Genomic DNA, 13084 nt, shown 5'->3' with positions numbered 1-13084 from the left:
CTCGGGATGGGTGGGAGGAGATTTGGATTTGGGACTGGGCTGGCGTGCGCACACGCATCGGCTGGCGTCATGGATGGACTGGGCTCCTGCGTTGCGAGTTGCAAGGACAGGACAGAGAGGAGTTTTACCCAAGGGCTGACCTGACCCGTAAAAAAGGGCGCTCGAGGACTCGATCGACGTGTTCAAGTGTTCAACGCTCAACGGGGATCCAGCATAGGTTTCAGCGATCAGCAACATGGTTGGGTGACATTTCAGGATGCAATGCGGCGAATTGTTTTGTTTGACGGCAAATTGCTAGTGGTACTTGTACTATCAGCTGGAGCAGATCCACCAGATGGGGTCCAGTCCAAGTCGCAGTGTGCCTCATGGAGGAGTCTGTCGGGTCATTGACACCGATCAAGGAGCCGTTCGGTTCTCCAGGAATAACTCCATGGAAGAATTCCAGGCCGGAACTGTTAGCTAATTTATATAAGCTTCAACTTCCTGGAAGGATTCCTGGCCTCGTTCTGGTCTAACCGAACGAGCCCCAAGATCCGATGGCCGATCTTGAGATTCTTGACCGTCTTTTGGATTTACCAGGTTATTACGGGGAGATCCTCTGCCATGATTCAGCCAGTCCAGAGATCCAGTCCACTGCCACGCCTCACTGTGCAACCAACCTGAACGGGGGGCCAAGATCACGGCAGAAATGAAGAGAAATTACCAGAGACACGCCGTGAAACAACTGCTACGCCTGAGCAAAATACGGAGGCCGCACATGACACGAAGCCAGTCGCTTCTTTCAGCAACTTACCATAGTTTTGAGGCAAGAAATGCGGTCGGACCAGGCTAGGCGCCTTCTCATGACCACATAAATCTCGGCTGTTGGAGCCTTGGAGGGGCGCACCTAGTCTCGAAATTCTTTAAACGGGAAATATACATCAGAGTTCATGCGTGCGAAATGATGGTAGCGATGTGACGGGCGATCTTGGGTTCACTTTCGATCTCCATTTTATCTTGTCCGTGTGGTTTGAGGTCTCGATGCTGAGGATGTGGATAGGATGCTTCAGGTTCAGCAGTGAATCACTTTCGAGGCTCTCTCTGTCTTGCTGTAGGCTGTAGGGATATTTGTTCAAAGCAGCTGATCAACATTCACCGCAAAAACGAATCCAGGTGTCTGGCTATTGTTGCTACAGCCCACAAAGGCAGGTCTCAGATAAACCCATTCGATGATGTAATTTGTATAGCAGAAGAATGGTCACCTCCAGGCTTCAGCAGTTCAACTCCTTTATTTCGGAGCATTTCCTACCTCGCAAACTGTTAAATAGTACAGTAGAGTCAAATAGTGCAGGCACCTGAAAGCTGGAACTCTTCCAGTCTTCCTTTAAAGATTATTCAGATTGCAATAGATACTCCCAAAAGATCTGGATTAACACATAAAAAAGGGCTGTACATCTCCGGTAGCAACTCAATTTACAGAACTTGATTCCGGCAGGGAGTTAGGAGAAACATTCACAGCGCCTGAGACAGCGCGGTGGATTTTATACATCAAAGTAGGTCAACTGAAAACAAGCGTCATCTAGGATGTGTATCCAGAACCAGATGGGGATCCCAGAAGGCGTCGAGCCATAGGTACATTAGTTGATGCGGATGCAGGAGAAGCTGAGGCTGAGAAACCGTAAGCGTAGACTCCCATTGGAGTAGCCATTGGATGATCAAACTTACAGTTGGCCCCGAACTTACAGATGCCGTAACGCGAATAGAATTTGCACAGTTCTTCACCCTGGAAAAATAAACATCGGATGGTGTTGTCAGCCTCAGGGTAATCAAAGATGATCATGCAAGGAAGTGCAGCTAAAGGTCTAGTTAAAAGCTTAATCATGATCAGTCTCATATGTAAGCAGACATCAGTATACCCACTGTTCCTTAAATAACTTGTATGCTACCAAATCAGTGAACAGAGATACATAATACCTGCCCTGACAAATTATTAACTCTTAATGATATTCACTCCAGGCATCAACAATGACGCTCATGTAAAATAGTGGGCTTAAAAAGTTCTTTATGACAAAACAGAACTCAACCAACAGATATTAAGAATGGTCCAATAATGGTATTTTGAATATGTGTCTTTTAGCTTCTTTACTAGTGTGCACTTATTGCTAGGAGAATGGAGTATCATCATTAGCAGAAATCATGCCACTGCAAATAAATCATCTAGCTGAGAAACAGAGCATGTGCTAGACATCCTTCATTTTCTTTATATACCACAAGAAAGCTCTTTATACACACAGAGCACATCTTTGGTTTAAAATTCTGACTGCAGAACTGCCAAGCAGTACAAAGTCTATACAAACGATAAATATAACAGAAACGGGTTGTGGTTAGTGACTTACAGGACGTATTGGAAGACCCATTGGACTTAAGACACAATCTGGAGGCGGCAGTGATCTCACCCGGGGATGATGGAACTTGCACACTGCACCGAATTTACAATCTCCTGTCTTCATGTAATATTGGCATTCTGGTTGATCAGGTCTCTCAGGAAATACATTCTCTCTCTGCAACGCATATTGAGGCACAGGAAATGAACTGGATCTGTAGGGTGATAACATTCCCTGGTTTCCTGCACTAGCTTCACCTTGTTGAGAGGTTCCATAGGTTTGTTGAGACCCTGGTGACTGCAGTTGACCCTGAGAAGATGATACAGACAGCATTTGGCACTTTAGAGGCAAGTCAAATCAGCAACTACCTACCCTAAATACTAGCTCCAATAATTTATGTAAGACGAGAAGATCAGTGTCACAAATTAAGAAACAGATCAAATAAGTAGGAGAAACAAGTTCAAATAGGTACATACAATATACTTATGCGCTCCCTGTTCTTCTTGAGAATCTCTCAAGACTTAGTGTTTAATAAAGTTTTGAAGGAAATTAGAAGAGCTAATAAATGCGAAATCGTGAATACTTCATAATTGTAAAATTAAACTGCATCACTAGAGCAAATGAACTTACAGGATACGAATTCCAGCTTGGCACTTGAACAAGACCCTGAGGTACAATCATTGGTGCATAATTTGAAGGATTTTGCCATCTAGGGCTTGGGATAAAAGAAGCGCGTGGAAAAGCCCAGCTTGCCATAGTTCCAGTATAGGACTGAGGACCAGTGCTCGCAGAGGAATGTACAGAAGGATAAATAGGAGAACCACGTGAAGAAGGCACCACATTGAAAAGTTCTGGATGGTGGAATTTACAAGTATTCGCATATTTACACTGTCCTGTTTTTAAATAATATGCACACTCCTTTTCGTTCTGCAAAAGTAAAACAGACTTCTTTTCAGTACAGCAAACAAACAAACATAGAAAAAGAAGGATGTATAACTGCCCCCCAGAAAAGAGCGAACCGGGCGGAGTGGATATCCTAATGTGTTTAGCTGCACCCTTCCTGCAATTCCAGCCTTTTCCCTGGGATGGTGAAATTTGCATGTAGGGCCAAACTTGCATGTTCCGGTCTTCAGATAATACTACAGGAAAAATGTTAAGCAATTTTCAGCTTCAAACTTGAACAAGTATATAACCTAAAGCACTCATAGATTGTATGATCAAAGATATAGACCCAGGGAAATTGTCAAGACTAACAGAGATAGCCAAAAGTCTAATGTACGAGTACAATCACAATCTAGATTATCGTTCAGAAATCTGAAGGCTATGCCCAAGTTCCTTTCTAGCTGCATGAATTACCATGAGTCCAGAACCTTGATCTATTGTCTAAAACTATATTCTTGTCTCTGCTTCTTTTTTTATTGGAAGTGTATGAATAAGGTAAGCAATTTCTTAAAATCATCCCACAAGAAGAACACAACCCATTCAATCAGCGACCATATATAGCACTGCCAATCACAAAACCATCGACAAAAATATAAAACTTCAATGACTAAATCACGTTTCTGAAAAATCATTGCCACAAGTAACACTTTTATGACTGAATCATGTTTCTGAATGATAGAAGAGTTAGTTATCGGAGTTACCTGACATTCTGGTTGTCCCACTCTCTCAGGATATTCTCCCTTCATTCTGGCAGAGGCAATAGCCTAAAATTAAACAGATTCAACCTAACTTGAGAACAAAAAATGGGATATGAAGTAAAGAAACAACGATTAGTTCAATAAAGATGTAAATTTCCAAGGAATAACCAGCACCACCCAGTGTAAAGCATCACTAAAGAACACAATATCACAGCTCTCAGGAGTAACTAAAAGCAAACTATGAGACAAATAGGTGACTCTGTTCTGTTAACTTTGCTAATATGGAATTGAGCTATTCTGGCACATTGGGTGAAGGTGATAGCCACAGACAACAGCTTATAAACTATGATTCAAAGATCATATCGCCATAGAAACAGAAAACACTAGGTCACATGGGACAAATAGCACCAACCTCGACATAATATGAACAGATAGAAGAAAGGATGGATCACAAGGGAAAATAATCATATTGACATCCTGCAAGCTAAACTACAGTTCTTATGCATTATATTCACATGTTGTTTATCTGCAATAGACCACAGGACTAGCAGATTGACAGAAACTTTAAACTTCACATAAGACAAAACCTTATCAAGACACATCATCACAGCTTTGCTTTTCAAATATTGCTCCTTGCATTTTTGTTAAGTGGTGCAACTGAAATACATTTGGTCCATGGACAAAATTTCTTCCAACCACACTTGGTTCTTAACAATGCTGCCCATGTATATAAGGACAAAGATGCCAGATAATACCAGAATATCTGGTGATTCACAACAATATGGCACATAAAGAGTTTGGAAAAGCAGATATTCACCAGATTCCTATCCGGAGGGTGATTGAACCTGCAGCTCATGCCAAATCTACACAATCCAGTCCTGAGATAGTACGTGCAGTCCGGTTCACCCGGTCGCTCAGGATATGGCCCAGGTTGCATTGTGGCACCGCTGTTCATGGCCATCTGTTCCCACATCCCCTCTGCAACCAACATTGCACATACACTTACAACTTGACTAGAAACCAGTATAATTTGGAAAACTAAGATCAACAAGTCTGCAATGTGAAATTTTCACTTTAGGTCCCTTTGAGCGATGAAACTATCCACATTTTGCCACCACCGCTCTTTGTGAAAAAAATAACCCCCAGAAAACAACTAAATCATCAATACCTTACAGTGGTTTTAGCAAAATTCTAACAAAGCATCCGTAAAATCCGGATGCTACATAGGCTACACAAAAGGTCGAAACCTTCTGAACTAGTAAACGCCGGGGTGGAGCAAAAAAACCCAATCGGCCCAATTTCACGCCGACGCGAAGATCACCGCACCATCCTAAACAACAGCTCTCGGCACCGCTAAAGCAACTCGGATTAGCAATCTACGGTTGACAAAAGAGTACTGCAGGAGCATCCAGTGATTCCACGAAAAAAATACGGAAAAACAGAGCATCTGAGCTTAACCTACGCGGGGAATTAAGCATCGGAACCCCAATTCACCGAACCGCGCCACAGCTCGAGCGCGAGAGGAGAGAGGAGATGAAGCCCTAACCTCCATAGAGCACGGAGGGGTCGGGGGAGGACGTGTCGGCGGCGGAGGCGGCGGTGGCGGAGGGCGGGGGATGCGCGGGTGCGGCGGTGGCGGAGACCGTCACCGCCGCGGGAGCGGATGCCCTTCCAGCGTCGTCCATCGGCGGAGAGCGGCGGCGTCGGCTGCCATCACGCGATCGCGGCGGCGGGAGGAGCTGCTGCCGCCATCCCTGGGCTCCGGCGAGGGAGGGGAGCAGCGAGTGATCGGTGTAGAGAAGAGAAGAAGGGAGAGGAGGGCCCTGCCCCTCGTATTTATTTCTCTCTCTCCCTTTCCGGGACGCGGTTTGCTACGTGCACTCGCGCGTGGCGTTGCGGTGTTAGCACGCGCGCCTCCTCTTTGGTTGTAGTTGTACGGTAAAGTCTTGTCTTTGATTCGATTTAAAAACGAGGACAGTTAAAATTGTGGGCAGAAAAGAAGAAATTGCGCGGGAGTAGTGTACAAGACACCTAGACCAAACCAAAGAAGACCACGACACACTTATGCTCGATAACATGCGTAGCAAGTAGATTTTTCATTTACAGTTAAATATTAATTTTCCCTAGAGATTTAGACTGTGTTTGGATCCAAGTACTAATAAGTGAAAGTGCTAAACTTTAGCACCTGTCCATCCAAATAGGAGTGCTGATACGGTGGATTAAACTTTAGCCAAGATTTAAAAATTTTAGCATAAATATAAATGCTAATATATGCTAAAATTTAGCACGCAACTTTAGCTCCTCCTCCAAACGGGCTCTAAGAAAGATTATAAATCGAGTTGGAATATATGTTGATAGTAAATGGAGCACTAACATATGTTGATAGTAAATGGAGCACTACAGCGATTCCATCTGACACACCTGTTTCATCGAAGAACGTGATGCTATACATGTTTTTTCAAGTCAAAGTGACAATTGTTACCACATTATCAAGAACAAAGTGGGATAAATTGACCTTGAACCTCAATTTAGGTGTCATCGATCTTTTTGGCTACGAATGAAGGTTAGACGATATATGTTTAAGATACATGCTCACTAGGGATGTCAGTGGTTTTGTTCGAGCCTCACTGATATAGTACATTTTTATTCCATCTTAGTTGCAAATGTAAAGTCTCCGGCACCTTTCTCACAAAATGAGCACCAACACACGCGCTGGTGCACGTAACAATTTCGCAGTGCTCTTTTGTATGCATCTCGCAGTGCGGGGTTGCTGCTCATTTCTCTCTTTTCTTTTCTTTTTTCCCTTTTCCCTCAAGCTCGGCCCCGGCTTTTATGCGCTCGCTTCTGGCCATCTTTTTGTTCGGGTGTGAATTGTGAGGAGAGGAGCAGGGGCATGCGACCGGAGTGACCTCAGCCAGTCGTTCCGGCTCCCCTTTTCCTTTCCCCCGCCCGGCCGGCCCTCTCTCCCTCTCCCGGTTTCTGGCCTTTTCGGCTTTTATTTCCGCTCGAATGCTCGATGCCTTGCCGCGTATCTCCCCCGCTTTCCAATTCTCCTCCCCCGAGAACATCTCCCTTTCGCTCGTGGTCACCGACCACCACTTGTGCGCGATTCGGCGGCTGTGGCCTCCGAGCCCGGTCCTATTCCTACGGCGACCGCTTGGTGGCGAAGCGAAGCGAAGCCGGGCTCGCATGCACGCGACGCGGGCGCCGCGCGTCGTGCGAGCGATGCGGCGGTGGTCACCACGGGCCTGGTGGTACCACGATGGAAGCCATGTCGCCGTGCGTGCCGCTGCGGCGGCGTGTGTGCCGTTCTAGTGGTCGCTCGCGTCGCGTCGGCCGACCGTGGTGCCGCCGGATCACGGGGGCCGGACGGGTGCGGCACATCAGATGCGCGCGCGCGCCCACTTCCGAAGGAAAAAAGCGTGCGGCGGCAGGCACGGAATCCCGTGGGGTGGATTTCTCTCCCTCCTGCGCCTTTCGCGCCCCCTTCAAATTTCTTCCTGATCGGAACAAACAAAAAGAAGGTTGTGGGGGCGTTCTTTAGATGAGGCATTCCGAGTGTTTTGGGGATATCATCGTGATCGGGAGGTTCTGTTGTTTGACGAAAATTGGGCGGGTACAAAAACGTTTTATTTAGAGAGGAGGGTAGCGCGGCGATTTTCGATAGACTTAGAGGGTGTTTGGCACGACTCCGTGAGAAGCTTCACCAGCAGCTTCTTCGAAGCTGTACCAGATGGCTCCGGCTCCAATAGATTCATGTGTTGTTTTCTAGTGAAAATAGTGGAGCTGGAGCCATTTTTGAGAATTATGGCTCCTCCAAAACAGCTCCAAAATAGCTCCGGTTCCTTGAAAATCTTTCTAGGGAAGCCGTGCCAAACACCTTCTTAAATGGATAATAGCCTCTTCGATGCACATGGGCTCGTGAAAAGGCCAAAGTTATATTTGGGCCGAAACAGACGTTATCCCTCTGGATCCCACCATGATCAATTCTTTCCCACTGTACAAGCTAGAGAGTGACGGCAAAATGGTAAAAGAAAATGTGACTGCCACTAGTATGCACGTGTTCGTGGTGACCGTGGCATGACCTTCGTAACTATGGGTAGCATTATTTTTTCCGCGAAGAAACCTCTTCGAAGAGGATCGGGAGTTCCCGCAATTCACATAAGAGTTTACCCGAAAACACGTAGTTGCATAATTTATTTTGAAGGGAAACGGTGAAAAAAATAAGAGAGCCTGAACGAATAATCCTGAGCATCCATTGGCAGCAGAAGTTACAAGACTCGCACTAAATTTTCCATCACATCAGATGTTTGGACACTAATTAGAAATATTAAATATAAATTAATTATAAAACCTATCATATAAATCTAATTAGTCTATGATTTGATATTATTGTGCTACAATAAATATATGCTAATGATGGATTAATTAGGATTAATGGCTTATACAATTAGTTTTATAATTAGTTCATATTTAGCCTTTTAACTGGCATCCAAAGATTTGATATGACTCGGATTGAACTGAATTCAAACAGTCCCTAAGGTAGCAGTATACTCTAAAGTCAAGGTGTTGCCTGCATCTAATGTTTGATGGAAGTCTTTGGGCTGTCTCAAACCACGTGATGAACTTGTTGGCTTATGTATATAAGAGAAGAGAAAAGGTCCGTAGTCTAGTGATCACGAGATCCTCAGATAGCATTTCAAGTTCTGGGATTCGACTCCCCGTGGGAACGTATATTCTAAGATCTAACGGTATTGTATTTTGGTAGACAATGTGCCCGTCAATAATGAGGTATTTACGGTAACTTCGTCAATCTCGAGAATTTATCTTTTCAGTCTTTAAAGATGCTCAAGAGGTATGATTCGCGTAGGTACGTTTATAAATATGGGTGTGCGTACGTATGAGTTTCAGAAATGTACTGTTTAATAAAAAATATATATATGTAAAAATAAGAAAGAAAGAGGTTGAGAAAATTGGTTCCATAGCATCGAGAGATCATCATTTTTGAAAAATACCACCGAAAGATCGTCGTTACGTAAAATAGCACTGAAAGAATGATTCCGTTCTGAAAAATATCATTCCCTTAACTTTTGCAATTTCCTGTCATTTTTCTCTCTATTGGATAAAGTGAAGTGCTTCTTTTACCCTCATCGTCTCCCCCTGCTCTTCCTTCTTCCTCCCACAGCACGCATCCGCCCGCTCCCTGCTCACCTGCCTCTCGCCGCCCGTCCCTGCTCCACCTGCCCCGCTCCGCCCACTCCTGTCCGCCGCGCGCCGCCGGCCCTGCGGGACGAAGCTCGGCGCCGCCCGCTGCCCTCCTCCCCCCTACCCCGCTAGCATGCGCGTCGGAGCCGCCGGCCTCCGCGACAACGCTCGGCGCGGCGCCAGCCTCCGCGATGACGCTCGGCTCCGCCCACCCTTGCATGTCCTGCTCCCCCGGCCTCCGCGCAGCGCTTGCCGACCCGACCCGCGAAGGCCGCCCCTCGCTCGCTCTCGCCGGTCTGTGCCCGGGCTGGGCTGACCCGCTCCGGCCGCATCGCCGCTCTCGCTGGCCGCCCCGGCTTGCTCCCGCCGCGGGACCGCTGGCCTGCCGCGCTCGCGCCGGGTCGGCAAGCTCTGGCCACGTCTGCGCCGCGCCGCTGCTCCCGCTGGCGAGTTTTGGCCAGGTGCAAGGAAGAAGGATATTGAAGAAGACGAGGGTGAAAGAGACACTTCACTTTATCCAATAAAGAGGAAAATGGCTGGTTCATTACAAAAGTTAACGGAATGGTATTTTTCGGTACGGAATCATTCTTTCAGTGCTATTTTCATAACGGCGATCTTTCGATGGTATTTTCCAGAAACGATGATTTTTCGATGCTATGGAACTAATTTTCCCAAAGAGAAAAACTCAAGGCACTCTAACCATACAGCATGAAAGAACGTAGGATCAGGAGTTAGATGCAGTGAGTTCCTCACGTACTGTTCGCGCTTAATTCCGGTTCCCTATCCTCCCCTTCGCATTGGAGAAAAGCTACGATCTGATGCTCCAAAGCTACGATCTGATGGCTATTCCAATCACCTTTAGGGCGATCTGATGGCTATTCAATCACCTTTAGGGCACCTGTGAGCCTGTTTGTTATGGTTTATTATGGTTTATTTTGACTTTAGCTTCGCTTGTTTCACGTAGATAAGATAAGCCGTTATAAGCCTGTATTAAAATGAATTAGAAGCCGTATGAAGGCAGTTCTTTTTGCTTCACCGGTGAAGTCGTTTTAGGTGAAGTCAGCCAAACAGCCCCAAACGTAAGCTGTTAATACGCGCCACCTCAACCTGTAGAGAGCACAAACGACGATGCCTCCGAAGGTTTATCTTTAGCCCAGGACAATCATGGACGCCGCATGTTGAATGATTTTACTTATCAGCTCTCCGTTTTATCCGGAAGAACGTAGGTATTCATCGGGCACTGACCGCGCCCGCTGCTTCCGACTACCAGCTCATCTTTTCTGCTCGTCAGCAGCTCCTCCGGCGAGGACGACGAGAACTCGAGGAATCTCTCCTCATCTCGGAGCTTCTCCTCATCCCCGGCGCAGAGCACCTACGCTTGATCAAGAGGGAGCCCCCATGCGCGCCCGGCCGCAGGGCTCCTCTCCACCCTCTCGCGCTAGCGTGCACGCCAGTCTCGTGCGGGTGTCGGCCGCCTATTCCAAGGATCTGTATTTGCTATATGACTGTTAAAAGCTACCACATTTCATAACTCTATTTCATGAACAAAAGCTTCATTCATATAAAATTCAGCAAGCACATGTTATTATCCTCTACGGAGTAGAGTTTTATATCACATGTTGCTAAAAGTAAATAATTATTCATATATAGGATTTCTTTGACACGGATAGAGAAGATGTTCTCCACTCAATTAGTCATTTTCCTCGGTTCTCTTGTTATTTTTTTTCTAGAGATCTATAGGAGTTCCATTGCTTAGACAACAGCACGTTTACAAACAATGTGCAAATTAAATGGAAAAGGGGAAAAATCTAAACCGATGACTGTTTTCAACATGCAACGGTCTAGATTAAATAAAAAAAGTTCATGTAAAATACAAATAATATGTATAGCTAATTTTAATAATAAGAACATGTATAATTGATAGTTTAATTCCAGACTGCAATATAAAGCATATAAATAAAGAGTCTATGTAAAATCTTTAAAAAAATAAAAAGTCCAATTCCTAATAGTAAACTAAAACTGAGATTATAGTAGGAAACAGAAGAGTACACATCAAATTCATTTTAAAGTTCACAACACTTAGGGTTCACAGTTGTCGTGTTAAGCAGGCAGACACATATGGAGCTGTGGCGGTCTAGAAAAAGTGATTCATAATTGCGATCAATGAAGACATGGGTTGACACAAGAGTGGATATTTGTCTATACAATTTTGAAAGTATCATGTAACTCAAAAATTGCCATATAAAATGAACAGAAGCAGCAAAGGTACCATAACTGAGCAGGTGTGGAGCAGGGCGGCGGCGCGGGCGTGGAGCAGCGGCGGCGGCGCGGGCCATGGAGAGAGAGGAAGGAGAGAGGAGATGAGAGGAAGAAAAAGATTGGGGTATTTTGGTCCATAAATTTTAAGAAACATATCGAAGGGGTAAGTCGTGGAATGTTTCGAAGAGCTTAAAAAATTTTAATGGCACGGTTTCAAGACGAATTGTAATGGCAGACCAGTGAACTCGGACAATTATAATGGTACAGATCCAATTAATTCTTGTTTCTTTGTTGGGATCGTTCCTCCGTACTAAGCTTCCGCTGATGGTAAATGAGAAGGAATAAAGGTCGTCGGGATTCGTCATTTCGTTCTCGGATATCGTGGTTCTAATTTCTGTTGCCACGCGGTGTTATCCTAACAGTTTAACTAGGATCGCCTCCGGTTACGGAGAACCTGTTCTCGCTCTCTGCACCCTCGTCTCTCTTTTGCTGGTTCTTTTTGGTGGTTTCTAGCGTTAGAAGAGTGTTTTCGATCTAAGCAAGAGACTGCTTACTGTAAATCTGTAATGGTAAGCTGGAATCCCCAGCAGGTGTCGGCCAATGTAACATCTGCTCTTGATAAGCTTTTAATATAAAGCTGGGCAACGTGCCTTTGGTCGAAAATCTGGGGCGACCGAACGGGGAGGAGAGAGTTTGGAGGCGGAGCCGCGGGGGAGCGAGGCGGCGGCGCGGTGGAAACGAACTGAACAAAGGAAGGTTGCGTTTGCAGAACAGCAGTAGCAAGGATCCGCGTTCATTATTGGAGACCCGGCGGACAAGCACGTGAGCGATTGAGATCTACCGTGTGCTTCAGGAAACTGACCAACTGCCGCGACACTATCGTTACTACACTTCTTACACCATGAACTCTGGTCTTGCACGTGCCACTATACTTCCAAGTAAAGGAGATAAGCATGACGTATGAAGGTAGAGACCAGATCCGCCAACAATCGTACGGAACATCAGTGATTTCCATGGAGTATGTTACTTGCTCCATGTTTAAATGTATAATTTACCAGCATTTTTTATGATGTGATAAAAAGTTGAGAGAGAGAGAGGGTAGTTTCTATATCGTGTCTTGGGTATGGTTGGCATTGCTCTAAGTAACCTCAAAAAGTCAAAAGACAGGAACACTAGTGCTTAAAAAAAAGGGAAGCTCTGATCAACCGCGTTCCCAAAACAAACTGGCAAACGGTGAAAACAAGTTGTGTTCCGCAGATTTCAAGGCACTGTGTTTGCCAGAAAGAATGCAGGACTACCTGCATTTTGTTCCTGCGACTGGCAGTGGCAGGCTGGCACCTAATCTGAGCTTTTGCATCCCCCGACTCAATTAAACACCGCCGATTCTGAAACGGAAAATTTGCCCCCTCAAAACAGATAATGACGTGCCGTATCATTAAAATATAGTATACCATTTCAAATTTATTGAACTGTTTAGTTATTAACAACTGGCGGTTGCTGGATTGCCGAAAGCAACAATTCCACCACCAAATTGCACTCGGCATTACTGATTTCTCGTGGAGTCGACTTTGCAAGAAATAGATTCTAGCAAAAAAATGGAACTTCTGTTTCTTTGTT

General features: G+C 45.3%; 1 protein-coding gene across 1 annotated transcript; it reads right to left on the bottom strand.

Annotated features, from left to right (window-relative positions):
- Positions 1–1362: 1362 nt before the first annotated feature.
- LOC112894024 (zinc finger CCCH domain-containing protein 12-like) lies at positions 1363–5824 on the bottom strand. The gene is made up of 7 exons (XM_025961586.1): positions 5550–5824; positions 4821–4981; positions 4007–4069; positions 3383–3502; positions 2994–3290; positions 2376–2672; positions 1363–1762 (listed from the first exon to the last, which is right to left on the bottom strand). Exons 1-7 carry the CDS (start codon positions 5686–5688, stop codon positions 1559–1561), a joined length of 1281 nt encoding a protein of 426 aa, XP_025817371.1. The 5' UTR covers positions 5689–5824; the 3' UTR covers positions 1363–1558.
- Between the last annotated feature and the right edge of the window lie 7260 nt (positions 5825–13084).

Source organism: Panicum hallii, chromosome 5, assembly GCF_002211085.1.
Source record: "Panicum hallii strain FIL2 chromosome 5, PHallii_v3.1, whole genome shotgun sequence".
Taxonomy (NCBI): Eukaryota; Viridiplantae; Streptophyta; class Magnoliopsida; order Poales; family Poaceae; genus Panicum; species Panicum hallii.
This window is presented reverse-complemented; position numbering and strand designations above follow the sequence as displayed.

Excerpts from the sequence above, each read along its gene's own strand:
- LOC112894024 (XM_025961586.1), bottom strand. The coding sequence starts at position 5,688 with ATGGACGACGCTGGAAGGGCATCCGCTCCCGCGGCGGTGACGGTCTCC. Across the intron at positions 4,982-5,549 it reads CCCCTCCGTGCTCTATGGAG|AGGGGATGTGGGAACAGATG; the intron begins GTTAGGGCTTCA and ends TGTTGGTTGCAG. Across the intron at positions 1,763-2,375 it reads TGGGTCTTCCAATACGTCCT|GGTGAAGAACTGTGCAAATT; the intron begins GTAAGTCACTAA and ends TTATTTTTCCAG.